The following is a 15,677-nucleotide window of genomic DNA, read 5'->3' on the forward strand; positions in this document are numbered from 1 at the left end:
TTCCAAGGTGTTATCACAGGAGATAAATTCACAAATCGCGCTAACAGCCGTTAACGCGAATGCAAATTTGTAATCTTATATCAGGGGGTGGAGCATATGTAAAGTTATCGTGTGCCGCGAAACAGCCACAGTGTTAGCATGGCTCCTAGCTACAACACTTTCATTTGCGTTACCTTGTGCGCTACAGGTCAGTAAAGGGGGGGGAGGGGGAGAGAGAGAGAGAGAGAGAGAGAGAGAGAGAGAGAGAGAGAGAGAGAGAGAGAGAGAGAGAGAGAGAGAGAGAGAGAGAGAGAGAGAGAGAGAGAGAGAGACTTGCTATAGTGCCTATGCCCCAGACAGGTATTTGTATCCCTATCGGAGGGCCACCTAGTAACTCGAGGTGGGGATTAGGTATGAGCGTAGGGGGTTGGGGGCCACTTTCACATTCAACATGAGACATACGGAAAGAACAGTGGTCTCTAGTGAAGATTTGCTGGCCGTCGGAGTGAGGACACTCACTCCAAGAAGAGATTTGGGCAACGTTCTCTCCACCTAGCTTGATGTGGAGAGAACGTTGCCCAAATCTCTTCTTGGAGTGAGTGTCCTCACTCCGACGGCCAGCAAATCTTCACTAGAGACCACTGTTCTTTCCGTATGTCTCATGTTGAATGTGAAAGTGGCCCCCAACCCCCTACGCTCATACCTAATCCCCACCTCGAGTTACTAGGTGGCCCTCCGATAGGGATACAAATACCTGTCTGGGGCATAGGCACTATAGCAAGTCTCTCTCTCTCTCTCTCTCTCTCTCTCTCTCTCTCTCTCTCTCTCTCTCTCTCTCTCTCTCTCTCTCTCTCTCTCTCTCTCTCTCTCTCTCTCTCTCTCGTGTGAGACATGTTGCTTGCAGCACCTAAGAGTGGAACAGTTTTGTGTACTGTGAAGATTCATTGGTTGTTTTATCGCGGTGCACGATGTTTTCGCAAATCGCGAAAACATCGCGTGACACGATGTTTCCCCACTGCACGAAAAATGCCTTATTTGCATGGGACACGCCCCCTCATGCGTTACCACTGCGATATTGGAAAATGAGGCCCTTGGTCCAATTTGATTGATATAAACTCTTTGTCCAACATATCTTCCCTTCAGATTGTCTCTGTCTTGGGAGTTCAGTTCACAGCTCAGTACTGGAGAGGCTTATGCAGTAAATTTAGAATTACATTGGATTTCACCTCAGCTTACCATCCCCAGAGCAATGGACAAACTGAGCAGGTAAATCAGTCTCAAAGCCTTTCTATGAGCCTTCATGACCCAATGGCATAAGTGGGTATCTCTTCTTCCATGGGCTGAATTCTCCCATAGTAACTGCTTGAACAGCTCTACAGGATCATCACCCTTCTATGGAGAAATTACTACTTACCTGACAATTTTGTTTTCCTTAGTGTAGCCAGATGAACCCAGGACCAGTGGGTTATGCACCTCTGCCAGCAGATGGAAACGGAACATACTGACGTCACAATATATGTATCAAGGGAGGAGGAGTAGCCTAGTGGTTAGAGCAGTGGACTATGAACCAGGAGACCAGGGTTCAAGTCCTGCTGTCGCTCCTTGTGACCTTGCGCAAGTCACTTTACCCTACATTGCCTCAGGTACAAAACTTAGATTGTAAGCCCTCTGGGGATAGGGAAATACCTACAGTAACTGAATGTAAACTGGTGTGATATCTCAATTGAGATCGAATGTCGGTATATAAAAATACTAAATAAATAAAATAAATAAATAAATCTCTGCAGTGACAATATCTCTGCAGTATTCTCTTTAAAAGCCAACTGTGGTCTGACCAGCAAAAAATGTGATTAAAAACAGACAACCATTACTTTACTCAACCAACAGGAACACTGAACTCAGGCAATGAATGTATGAACCCCAATCTAGGGACTGGATGAACATTTACCAGTAATCCCATGAAATACATAGCCACACAAAAAGACCATTAACACAATCATTTGGCAGTCAAGGGCGGGAAACTGATTCCATCTGTCTACCCTAAGGAAAACAAAATTATCAGGTAAGTAGTAATTTCTCCTTTCCTAGCATATAGACAGATGGACTCAGGACCAGTGGGATGTACCCAAGCTACTCCCAACTAGGGTGGGAGGTTTCCCGTGGTCCAATCAAAACCGCAAAGGCTGCGTCCTCCTGAGCCTGCACATCTAGACAATAATACTTGGAAAAGTTGTGTAGGGAGGACCACATCGCAGCTTGGCAAATGATGACTGGAGACAGCAATCTAACTTCTGCCCATGATACTGCCTGAGCCCTATTGGAATGAGCACTAACCTGACTAGGCAAAAGTTATTCAGCAGCCACATATGCAGCCATGATTACCTTCTTAATCCAGCGAGCTATTGTAGCCCGCAAAGCTGGCTTGTCCTGTTTACTTTCACTATGAAAGACAAACAGGTGATCTGTCTTTCGGAAAGGTTTGGAAACCTTCAGATATCTCATGACATGTCTCTTGACATCCAAGAAGCGCAACAGGCAATGTTCCTCCGTATTTCTTTCCTTATCCAGAAACGGCAAGGAAATGGACTGATTCAAGTGAAAATCTGAAACTACTTTAGGCAAGAAGGAAGAAACAGTACTCAACTGTATCATCCCTGGAGTCACTCAAAAGAACGGCTCCTGGCAAGACAAGGCCTGCAGCTCGGAAATTCGCCACCAGAAACACTATTTTTAAGGTCAGTAACCGCATGGAAAGGCTACACAGCAGTTGAAACGAAGGGCCTGCCAAGAAATCCAACACCAGATTAAGACTTCACAAATGAACCTGTAACCACAAGGGAGGACGAAGATGTTTCACTCTTCTCAAGAAACGAGCCATGTCTGGATGAGCCAATAAGAATTCACCCTTCACCTGACCCCTGAAACAAGCAAGAGCCACTACCTGTACCTTCAAGGAATTAAGGGCCAACTCTTTATTCAATCCATCCTGCAAAAATTCCAAAATGAGCAGGACTTTAACTGAATGAGGAAGCACTCTTTGATCATCACACCAAGCCTCAAACACTCGCCAAACCAGCCCATAGGCTAAGAAAGAGGAGAACTTTCATGCTCGTAGCAAAGTGGCAATCGAGCCCTCTCAAGGGCCATACTGTAAGACAAAACCTAGTCGAATCTTGTGAAGGACAGGTCCCTGCTGCAACAGATTTCTGTGTGCCGGAAGATGGGGGTGGGGTGGGGCGGGAAGTCTACCAGGAGTCTTTGCAGATCCACATACCATGGTCTCCTAGGCCAATCTGGAGCCACCAGAAGTACCAGCCTTCAGTGACACTTGACCCTCCGAATCAGTCTGCCCAGCATCCGCTTGCAACCACCACTAGAGGTGAGAGCAGACTTCCATCGGCAGGTGGAGTTGAATCGAATATTCCTGAGACTGCGGGTTCCAATGAGACAGCAGGGCGTGCTGAAGAAGACACATGTGCCCTCACCCATGGCACCACTTGCAGGGTTGGACCACACTGTCGGACGTATAGTGTTCAACATGCGCACCTTTGACATCAACATCTGAATACAGGCGTCTGGCAGGAAAACTTTGCTTTGCTTCGTGTTGAACTGAAGACCCAGATACTCCAATGACTGAGATGGCTGAAGATTGCTTTTAGTTAGGTTCTCCATCCAGTCAAGTTCCTGTAACAGGGAAATCACCTTGTGGGTTGCCAAGCGGCTCGCTTCCAGAGATTTGGCCCGAATCAATCAGTCCTCCAAAGATGGGTGTACTAAGATCCCATCCTTCCTCAACTCTGCTGCCACCACCACCATGACCTTGGAAAAGGTCCTGGGAGTGGTGGCCAGACCAAAAGGCAGTGCCTGAAACTGATAATGCACCCCCAACATTGTGAAACGCAGAAAACAGTGTTCTAATTGGATGGGAATATGGAGGTATGAAATTCCCCAGCATGCACGGCCATTATCACTGAGCACAAAATTTCCATGTGCAAGACAGTTGACCCCTTTGAGAGCCAGGATGGAACGAAAAGAGCCCTCCTTTTTGGGCACAACAAAATAAATGGAATATCGATTTGTATTTTCTTGAGATGTGGGTACTGGAACTACAATCCTCAGACTAAGGAGCCTTGATAACCTACACTCCACTGCTCGCTTCTTCTGCAGGGAGACACCATGAACATGTCCCGAGGAACACTTTGAAACTCCAGCGCATATCCTTCCCATATCACCTCCAGGTCCCATGGATCCGATGTGATCTCGACCCATCTCTGATAAAAGAAAGAGAGGTGTCCCCCTATCTCCTGTTCCTGGGGGTGGGTTGGCAAACCTTAATTGGGAAGCTCAGGAGGTGCCACTACCCAAGCCTGCACCTCACTTGGGCTGTCTGGGATGAAAGGACTAAGACCTGCCAAAAGGCCAAGTCCTCTGAAAGTTCATCCCTCTAGAAGGATGAAACTGCTTGGAATCCTTGAGACAACCCCTCATAATCAAAGAAGCACAGCAACTGCTTCTTATCTTTCAGTAACCAAGGGACTGGAAATTTTCCCCATTTACTGGCCAGCTTCTCCAACTCGCTCCCAAACAAGAGCGAGCCTTTAAAAGGCAATTTTGTAAGATTAACTTTGGAGGTTGCATCTGCCGACCAATTTCTCAGCCGAAACAGATGTCTGGCTGCTAATACCAAAGTCACTCCTCTGGACTAAGTGCAGAACAAATTGCAGCCTGCATCTGCTAAAAAGGTGGCGGTGGATTCCATAACTGCCTTGGAATTTACCCCGGAGTTATCAACCTCCTAAGAGAGAAGCAAAAAGAGCGAGCCACCAGGGAACAACAGGAAGCTATCTGCAATGCCATTTGTTTACGTAAAGAAACCAAAATGGGATTTTCCTTTGGTTCAGACATGGAACCAGCCCTAGGAACTCCCAGCATCTTCAATGTCTGGGAAATCAGGGCCAGCAATTCATCCCTATGAAAGAACCTCAACGCAGTCCAATACAGTTTCAGTCCCAGAGGGATTTCCCTATACTCCATGGAGTCAGGATCTGCCTCATCATCAGTGCCGTTCAGATTCCTGTCCGAAACACTTGCAGTTTGAGGTGCACTTCGGTACTTAAGCGTAGAACCGGAGGAGGGAGAGGCCTCCGCCTGAAGATCTGATCTGACAGGATTGGATGGGGCTGAGGATTGTGTCTGAAGAAGGGCTTGCATTCCTTGAAAAAATTTCACCCAAGAAAAGGTAGAAGGATCCATGCCAAAACCAGGAGGCGCTTGTGTGGCGCCCACTGAGCTGCTGTCCCCTGCTGAGGAACCAGTCAAGGGAGTTCCAAGATCATGCATCCCTCCTGAAATATCCTTAACCAGGCCATCATCAGGCTGGGAAGACCCGGGCTTAGTAAAATCAGAAGCAGATAATTCTCCATGAGCTTCTAAGCAGCACTGGCACAAGTTAGAGGGTACTCCAGGCTGAGATGCCAGAATATGACAGGCTGTCAATGTTTTTAAATCTTGCTATTAGAAAAATGAGGGACTTATAAAGTGACCATCATATAGCAATTCAGGCTGCTTATGGCTTTTGAAATAAGCCCTGTGTAGCGCTAGGGCTTTATAATCATCTGTCACTTTATATGAACGATTTATCTGGATTTGTAGATGCTTTATCTAAAAGCTATCGATGCACTTATCTGAATGAAGTCAAGCCTCTTGTTGGCCGTGATCCAACACTGCAATGTTTCGGAGAAAACCGCTCCTTCTTCAAGGAATCAAATCGATTGAATGTCGGCGTCCTGATATATGGACTGTTGTGGACTTGTCTGTAATATATACAATTATGTTAAAAATGCCCTTTTAAATCCATTACTTTGTATTTATTTGGATGGTATGAATGATAGGAATGACACTTACTTGGTCTATGTCGTGCGGTCAGCTAACTACTGGGTCTTAACATCCTCAAGAATTGGCATGTTCTAAGCACACATTCTATTTTTTCAGGATCCACTGATGTTTGCCTACACAAGGGGCACAAACATCAAACAGCATTTTGTTAAGGCAGCTCCCTCGGTAAGGCTATCAAGCATCACAGAAGGACAAATCCAGTGTGGCAGATGCTTGTTCTGTGCACAAGCACATACAGGCACAGAATGGCAGGATTCATGTAGTGGATTCAAAATCGTGAGCAAGCATGATGTCAATTGTAACACAGACTTTGTTATTTACGCGCTTCAATGACCATGCCCCAAAATATATGTTGGCCATACTAAGCGGAAGATATGCACCCGACTTACAGAACATAGAAGTCGCATCAATAATAAAGATTCAAAAGTGCCCACGGTGCAGCACTATATTAAAGAAGGTCACACTTTTGGATTTCAAATGGATCGTCCTGGAACACGTTCCTCCTCTATGGTGAGGAGGGGATAGAGCATCTACACTCAACTTCAAAGAAAATCAATGGATCTATCACTTACAATCTGTAGAACCAACCGGTCTAAATGAGAAAATAGAATGGTACACCCTGATTTAAATGTGTTTTTCAATAGATACGGAATTTTCAGATTCTTTTTTTCCCTTTAAAAACGGCGGTCACTAAGCACGTCATATATTTTTTTAATGGGCACAACATCTTGAATGAGTGATACCAATACATATGTCATTTCCATATGTCAATCTGTTTTTGCCGGTGGAACTCCTTTAAAAATGGCGGCCACTGAGTGGGTTATTTGTCAACGGGTACGTCACGTTGCAACAGCAGGTAGCCTATAGCACCGCATTCATGCAAGTAAGTGGATTCTTCATTTTCATTTTACAACAAAAAGATTGGCTAATGTTTTCTAGTTACATTTTGAACCATTTGTGCTTGCAGCATTAAAGATTTTAAGACCCAGTAGTTAGCTGACCACATGACATAGACCAAGTACGTGTCATTCCTATCGTTCATACCATCCAAATTACAAAGTAATGGATTTAAAAGGGCATTTTTAACATAGTTGTATATACTACATACAAGTCCACAACAGTCCATATATCAGAATGCTGACATTCAATCGATTTGATTCCCTGAAGAAGGAGTGGTTTTCGCCGAAACACTGCAGTGTTGGATCACGGCCAACAAGAGGCTTGATAATATAGTGGACTTCATTCAGATAAGTGCATCGATAGCTTTTAGATATCGATGCACTTATCTGAATGAAGTCCACTATATTTTAGATAAAGCATCTACAAATCCAGATAAATCGTTCATATAAAGTGACCGATCATTATAAAGCCCTAGCCTTAGCGCTACACAGGGCTTATTGCAAAAGCCATAAGCAGCCTGAAGTGCTATATGATGGTCACTTTATATTAGATAACTCCCTCATTTTTCTAATAGCAAGATTTCAATACATTGACAATTTGTAATTTTCATGCTATTCGAGGTTTGTTTTTTTTTACTAATTAGTAGAATATGACAGGCAGCACGAGGGAAAGGAGCTTACATCTCTTAGCCACCAGCACCATTAGGCCATCAGTACGCTTAACAGGTGACTGAAAATGTGCATCCAGTTGAGTTCCCACTGAAAGTTTTAGGGGCACAAAATTTAAGCATCCCAAGTCTGTGAGCTAAAACACTAAGGGGTAGATTTTAAAAAAATTGTGTGCAAGCGTCCATGTGCGTGCACTACCTGGCACGCACACATGGACTTCTGAGCAGGAGCAAGTTGCATGCGCTGGCACCCTGCCGGCACGTGATCCCTGGGAACAGCGGCAAATGGCTGCTGTGCCAGGCGCCTCTAGCCACGCCCCTCCCCCCGGACCACCCCGTCCCTTTCACTAACCCCAGGACTTACATGCGTCGCCGGGCCCTTTGAAAATTGGCCCAGCGCGCGTAAGGCGTGGCCACGCGTTTAAACCCCCGGGTTTCACGCACATAAGTGAATTAAAATCCGGCCCTAAGCGCACTGTCACCATGCCAAAATCTGGGTGCACAATCGATATGTATGAGAATATGCACACAAAACAAACTGGATGCACAGTTTGGACGCACAGCTGGACACACTTGTGTGCACAGACGAACAAACGCAGAAAAAAGCACGCAAAAACATTGCTGCATCCTACCATGCAGGGCACAAAAAGAAGCCTAGCAGAGGGGCTTAGCCCACCCCGGCTGCTCAACCCACCAGGCTGCCCAGTTCCCCTAACCCCCATGGGAGCGGGAACGAATGTTGGAACGGTGCGGCGAGTACGGAGACCGGAGGAAGTCCTACACTAATCCCTTCACTGTCTCTGACTGTTTCTCTTTTTTTTTTTAAACTTACCTGAGCTCAGCCTTCCCGGCCAAGTACAGAGACGGTCTCCAGATGCAGGGGGAGAGGGCATATACTGTCACCGCTGCACTGGTCTACAACCAGCTACCGGACCAATGCACTCATCTGAGGGACCATAGAAATCACCTCAGGAAATCTCAACTGGGTATCACTGCAGGTGAGTGGGGAAATTCAAATCTACAATTAATTCTCCTCTAAATTCGCAGCAATCCCTATTAGGGAAATGCACGCCCACCATCTGCTGGAGAGGGAGAATACTGGCAGGCTGATGTCACTGCAGGGCTATATATACTGTGATATCAGTTTGCTCTGTCTCCATATGCTGGCAGAGGTGCATAACCCACTCGCCCTGAGTCCATCTGTCTACATGCTAGGAATATCATGTTTGGGCACCATCCCTGTACTCCCAAGAGTGTTTCTGACTCCTGTACCTGCCCAGCAGCCAGCTTGCTGAGATAGGAACTCCAGGAACCATGGCACAAAACACATCATCTCCTTGAGCAAGTGGCAAAGCATTTTAAAAGACACGCAAACAAGAACTGTTGTCCAGTGCCTCAACTTCATCCAGGAAATTTAGTTTGGCTCAGCACTAAAAATCTTTGACTGAAGATGCCATCTCTGAAATTTGCATCACGGTTTGTGGGTCCATTTCCCATTGAGTGGCAATTGGTTTTGTGGCTTATAAAGTCAAATTACCAGCATCCTTACAGATTCATGATGTGTTCCACATCTCTCTATTGAAACCTGTGATTCTTGGCTTGGCAGATTATCCCTCCAGACCACCGAAGTTGCTACAGAAGAAGACACTCAATTTGAGGTCCAAGAGATTTTGTATTATCTCTTGTAAAAACTATGGACCCAAGCAAAACTCATGGGAACAGGCCTCCAACTTAAAAGCCCATCAACTCAGAGTTCCACAGGAGGTACCCCAGGAAGCCCCTGCCCAGAACTCAGGGAAAGGGGGGGGGGTATTGTTAAGTTTGGCAGTTCATGGGACGGTCCAATTCACCCCTGCTTGATGCTACCAGAGGCCTCCCATTGTGTCTCCATCCACCTTTGGCTTGACTCATCACGTCTTGACCTCTTGCCTGGACCTGACCACTCTTGCTAGCTGCCTGCCCCAGCTTTGGTGTGTCCCTGACTATGTTAGTCTGCTGCCTACCCTAACCCCATTGTGCCTTTGTACTTTAGTTATCTTCACTGCCCGAGGGACCCGCTAAGTCCTGTCAGCTGCCAGAACCCAAGGGCTCAACCTGCAGGGGGAGGCGGCTGGTAAAGGTGAAGCTCCAGAGTGTCCCTCTACAGGGTGCATTCACCAGCTGCCAGCGTAGGCTGGGTGGGTTTGCTTCAAGGTTGTATCAACTACGCCGCAGCACAAAGGGTTCGCATACCCGCCACCCTTCACAGCCCCATCTCAAAAAAGATATAGTGGAACAAGATAAAGTAAAGCGAAGGACAACAGAAATGATAAAGGGGATGGAGCAGTTTCCTTATAAAGAAAGGCTAAAAACAGGATAGGGCTCATCAGCTTGGAAAAGAAACTAAAGAGGAGATGACAAAGGTTTATAAAATCATGACTGGGTAAATACAGGGAATGGTTATCCAGCTTTTCAAATAATACTACAACAATACAACAATGTCCAATTACTTTCAAAAAAAGACTCAAGACTTGGATCTTCTCCCTAGCCTACGCCTAATTCGATCTTAATCCTTCCTACCCACTGGATGCAAACTATCATGTTTTTCACTGCCAAACAACCACAGATATTATCTCATATTGCTCTATTCTCATATAATCGCCTGTTACATGTTTGACTACCTACCTTTACTGTTTCTGTTATTTAAAGGTTCTATGTCATTATGAGTTTAAATGTATAATATCCAAGTTCTGTATTTCCTGTTCTCTGTAAGACTCAAGTCAGTCATTTCAATAGTTGAATGTAAACCGAAGTGCTTAGTGATTTTGTCTCTAGAACCTCGGTATATAAAAAAAAAGTTAAATAAATAAATAAATAAATAATTAATACACCTTATTAAACTAACAACCAGAAGATTTAAAACAAATCAGAGAAAATATTTTTTCACTCAACACCCAATCACTGTGGAATTTGTCACCAGAGGACATGGTCAAGGCGACTAGCAGAGCAGCAGAGTTTAAAAGAGGTTTGGACAAGTTCTTGGAGGAAACATCCAAAAAAATTATTAGCCAATTAAACTTGGAAAAGCCACTGCTTATCCCTAGGAATGAACAAGAAATAGATCAACTTTTTGGGATTTTCCAGATACTTGTGACCCTAATTGGCTGCTAGATGCTGAGCTCTATGGACCTTGGTCTAACTCAGCATACGATATTTTATGTTAGGTGGAGTACAAAGGATGGTGGGGGGGGGGGGGGGGGGGGGAGACTGTGGATAAGGAGAAATCTTGTAGGTGGCCACACTATGGCTGGCAGCTGGGATGTAGCCTTAGCAGTGTGGACAGGATAAATGGGTAAACTGGATGCTCTTTTGCTATCGTCATTTAATATATTACTAGTTTTCATTCAAAAACAGCCCCATATCTGAATAGGTTATTATTCTCCCCCCCCCCCCCCCCCCCCACAAAGACTACATATAGTTTATCATTGTGAGAAAAAAAACTATGTTTTCTAAGGGTCACTGCTGATATGATATGAATAATAAGGGCTTACAGCACTTCATAGTAAAGTATTATGACAGAACATAAGAACATGCCATACTGGGTCAGACCAAGGGTCCATCAAGCCCAGCATCCTGTTTCCAACAGTGGCCAATCCAGGTTACAAGTACCTGGCAAGAACCCAAACACCAAGAAGATCCCATGCTACTGTTGCCAGTAATAGCAGTGGCCATTTCCTAAGTGAACTTGATTAATAGCAGGTAATGGACTTCTTCTCCAAGAACTTGTCCAAACCTTTTTTGAACCCAGCTACACTAACTGCACTACCCATATCCTCTGGCAACAAATTCCAAAGCTTAATTGTGCATTGAGTGAAAAATAATTTTCTCTGATTATCTTTCCTGCATTACACTGCATTACTATCCTTACCAACATAATATTTACAAACAGTATTTAAACACTGGAGTGCCTATTGAGAAGGGAATAAAACGTTGCATAATGTAACATTAGCTGGTGGCTAGTTTTTTGGCCTGGAGTTTTCTCCCTCTCCTTTGGGATTCCAGCTCACATGGATCTGGCCTCTGTCAGGCTATGGAACCATGAGTCTTCCACTTCCTACTTTTTCCCTCCTGTTTTTAACCCACTCCCATCTAGCTTGGGCTCTGCAGTAATGGTCTTTTGCTAAATCCCACAGAGCACAACTTCCTCTCAAACCTGGTATGTGTGCACCCTGAATCTGGTCACTAGGTTTCACCATTTTGCAATATCTAAGACTCCTGCCGCGGAAGCTATGAACACTGCCTCTGCAGTATCCCTGGTCCTAACCAGTCAGAGGAGCAAACTTCAGGTAAAAAATGAAGCCGATTAAAGCTGAGTGAATCAAAGGGGTCTCCTCCTCCATACTGATGGTTATCTATTGGTGGGAGGTGGCTTTTGTAGGGAACTGACTCTTTGATTGATTAGTATGTGATCTTGCATTTGCTTGCTTTTTAGTTTAATTATTTTAGGTTGATTTGTTTTTGTCTTAATATTTATTATTTCTAATTTTATGTTTTGTACTTTTAAAAATATATTTGTACATTTTGGATAGTTCTTTTTGGGTTGGGAAGGCAGATAAAAATGTTTAATATAATTAACCAAAACTTTGATCTCCCATATGGCAGAGCACAACACTGCATCTACATTTCCAGGTCATTATTGGCTAACTATATTTATTTGACAGTGAAACAAGCTTGCTTGCTGCATTTTGAGCAACATACATACTTGTCATCCTCCAGGATTTGCTTCATTGCTTTGGCAAATCTGTCTGCTGTAAGCTGGTATGGTGGAAGTGATATTCCTATTTGTTTTGCTTCAACTCGAACCATGTTGTCAAACTGATCTCCAAAAAGTGGAATACCCACAACAGGAACTCCATGATAGATTGATTCCATTACACTGTTTATCCCACCATGAGTGACAAAAAGACGAGCCTTCGGATGCCCTGGATGAAAACACAAAATAGGTCATGGCAACAGCTGGCATTTAAAATATTTAAGAATAATTTCACCATTTATTTACTTTTATTTATTTAAAATGTTTATATTCCTCCCGATATGGGAGAAGTCATTCTAAACGGATCACAATATTAACATAAACATAAATCTTATATGTACAAGAAAAGATGGCATTTAATAAGATTCCTTATACAATACACCCAAAACCAGGGTTCCAACCCACCTAAACCCAATACCTAAGCTTGGAGAAAAGCCTAAAAAAAAAGAAATGTTTTCAATTGCTTCTGGAACAATTTCAAATCTCCAATCTCATGAAACTAGAGTGGCAACATGTTCCACAACGGTGGGAACAAATGCTGAGAAAGCCCATCCCCATGTTTCTTGAAGGGAAGCTTCTCTTACAGACGGCAACTTTAACAAATGTTTATCTGCAGACTGCAGTGACTGGGCAGGGCTATACACTGAAACCAAATCCTTAAAAACTAATATAATCTTTTTAAAATTCACCCTTTGAGCCACTGGCAACCAGTGCCATTGCCTTAAAATTGGAGATATATGGTCTGTAGTGGAGCAAGGTACTAAAAGCCAAGCAGCTTCATTTTGCAAAATCTACAGAACATTCAAGAGTCTGACATAAAGAGAATTACGATAGATGCCGGATGTCCTTTTTTTTTTTTTAATGTTTATTATGGTGGACACATATTAAAATGCCATACGTCTCCACCATAATAAACATTAAAAAAAGGACATCCGGCATCTATCTTTTTTGTTTACACCACAACGGCTTTCATAGATCGCCTCTCTTCTTGTTTTTTTGGTCCATAAAGAGAATTACAGCAGTTAATAATTGTTAAAATAAAAGCCTGGACTACTGTTTTAGGCACCGAAGCATCCTGAATGTTGCGATGCTGCCCGCGGACTTAGCCGCGAGCAGCTTCTTACCTTTTTCTGCCCACTTTTTAGCTGCCGTTTCTCGTGGCCTACAGGCCGCTGCCACAGCCATCCGCAGCGGGCCGCCGCCACCACTTGTGGGAGCTGCCACCATCTTCATGGCCCAGAGGCTGCCGTCAAGCCCCGCCCTTATTCCTTTTCGCGGCCAGGAGGCTGCCGCCGAAGTTGACTCTCCACGCAGCCTGGGAGATGCCCTCGTCCAGGCCTTCCACGCAGCCTGGGAGCCGCCACCGCTTTGCCTTTGCAGCCAGGAGGTTGCCGCCGAACACCGCCATCTTCCTGTGGCTGGGCTGCCGCCGGAGCCTTCCTCTTCTGTGGCCTGGAGGCCACCCTGAAGCTCCTTTTCCACGGCCCGGAGGCCACCATCGACTGGGTCCTCTTCCACGGCCTGGAGGCCCCTCCGGAGCGCCTCTTCATGCGGTAGGAAGCCGCCATCAATCTACTTTCTTCGTGGCAGAGAGCCGCCACCGTCGTCAGGGCCTGCTTCTTCCTGTGCGGCAGGACGCCGTTCTCCAAGGTCCTGTCCTCTTCCTAGGCATGCGGCCGTGCCTCCTCTGTCCATTTAAAGAGCCAGCAGTGGGTTGTCTTTCTAGGCTCCTTTTGCTGAGGAGCCTAGAAAGACTCCCCCTCCTTTAGGCGTTTCCTCTTCAGCCCTATAAAGAGGGCCTTCCTTCACTCAGTCTTCGCCTTCGCAAGGAGTTGGTCATGGAGTCGGACCTTTCCTAGTTCTTCAGTTCCAGTTCTTCACTCCAGGAGTCCTTCGTGATCCCTCTTCACTTCTTCGAGGCACTCTGTTCTTCGTTGGTCCTCCTTGTCTTCGTCCATGGTTCTTGAACCTCTGTCATTGTCTTCATTCCATATTCTGGTCTCTCGTCAGATCCCGTCCTCTTGTTTTCAGATGTCCCGATGTCTCTGTGTCTTCAGATGTCCCGATGTCACTGTATCTCCAGATGTCTCCATGTCTCCATGTCTTCAGATGTCCTGATGTCACTGTATCTCCAGATGTCTTCCCATCTTCAGATGTCCCGATGTCTCCGTGTCTTCAGATGTCCTGATGTCACTGTATCTCCAGATGTCTCCGTGTCTCCATGTCTTCAGATGTCCTGATGTCACTGTATCTCTAGATGTCTCCGTGTCTCCATGTCAAGACGTCTTCCTATCTCCGGATGTCTTGAAGTCCCCTTGTCTTCGGATGTCCAGACATCCCAGACTCCTGATGTCTTCGTCCGTCATGTTCTAGTCGTCCCTGAGGGCCTCCTCTCTAGAAGTCCCCTGATGTCCAGATGCCATAGATGTCCTGATGTCCTGAGGTACCGGTATCCATTCATATCCGATGTCCTACATTCCAACCTTGATGTTCCAAGTCTCGCTTCTGATGTCCTTTGTCAGGTTCCGATCCTGAAGTATCGTCAGTCCTTATGTTGTGGGTTCAGCTCGCTTGCCCTGGACCTAGTCTTCAGCTGACCTTCCTGGGAGTAAATCCATTTCTATCCAATGTCTGCGTTTGGTGGCCGGAGCCCTCTTCCAGCAGGATCTCCTTCAAGCACTGCCCAGATTCTTCCTAGTCCCTGAGCCTCTGTCTTCGTCTGAGTATCCTGAGTCCTTATCCTCGCCTGAGTCTTCCCCAGTTCCAAATCCTCATCGGAGTATCCGGAATCCTCGCCTGACTCTCTAGAATCCGCTTCTGATCTCCATCTATGTCTGAGCGTCTTGCGTCTGAGTTCCAAGCCACCTCATGTTCTCGTCTCATCTGAGTCTTCAAGCGTCCTCGTCTTGTCTGAGTCCCAAGTTCCATGTGTCCTCATTTTATCTGAGCCTCCGAGCTTCCTTGCCTTCTTCAAGCCGTCAGCCTAGTCCAAGGCCGAGATCCCGTCTTATTCCAAGCTCCAGTACCATCACCTGTCCTCAAACTCCGTCCATCCTGCCGCATCTGCCGCTACCTAGTGGCAGATCCAAAAGGGCTATCGAGTGGCCGGAGGGCTACCCCAGAAACCAGCATTGTGTTGTTGGGTCTCTACCAGTGCATGCATGTTCGGTGGTCAGCCTGCTCCTCCCATACTGGGACATGACTTGCCTGCTGCGGCGCTTCCTAGCGCTCCCTCCCACAGATTCCAAACACCAAGTTTAAAAAAGGCAGACCTCAACAGCCTTTCACTGGGGTTTTAATGTTGGGTAGGACTCTAATATGACCCCCAAATTCCTCACCATTAATTCTCCACTGCACAATCTCTCTCCTATGCCTGTCCATACATCTCTCCTCAGGAGCTATCAGGCACAGTCACTGATAATGTAGTTGTTTTTTTCTCAAATC

The 15,677-nt window shown here is 45.5% G+C and overlaps 1 protein-coding gene across 1 annotated transcript in view; it reads right to left on the bottom strand.

Annotated features, from left to right (window-relative positions):
- UGT3A2 (UDP glycosyltransferase family 3 member A2) overlaps positions 1 to 15,677 on the bottom strand; it is a 137,607-nt gene that overhangs the window by 17,787 nt on the left and 104,143 nt on the right. Inside the window, exon 6 of the mRNA XM_029578847.1 lies at positions 12,183 to 12,402. Within this exon, the coding sequence (XP_029434707.1) occupies positions 12,183 to 12,402 (220 nt within the window). The remainder of the gene's footprint in view (positions 1 to 12,182; positions 12,403 to 15,677) is intronic.

Source organism: Rhinatrema bivittatum, chromosome 1 (assembly GCF_901001135.1).
Source record: "Rhinatrema bivittatum chromosome 1, aRhiBiv1.1, whole genome shotgun sequence".
Taxonomy (NCBI): Eukaryota; Metazoa; Chordata; class Amphibia; order Gymnophiona; family Rhinatrematidae; genus Rhinatrema; species Rhinatrema bivittatum.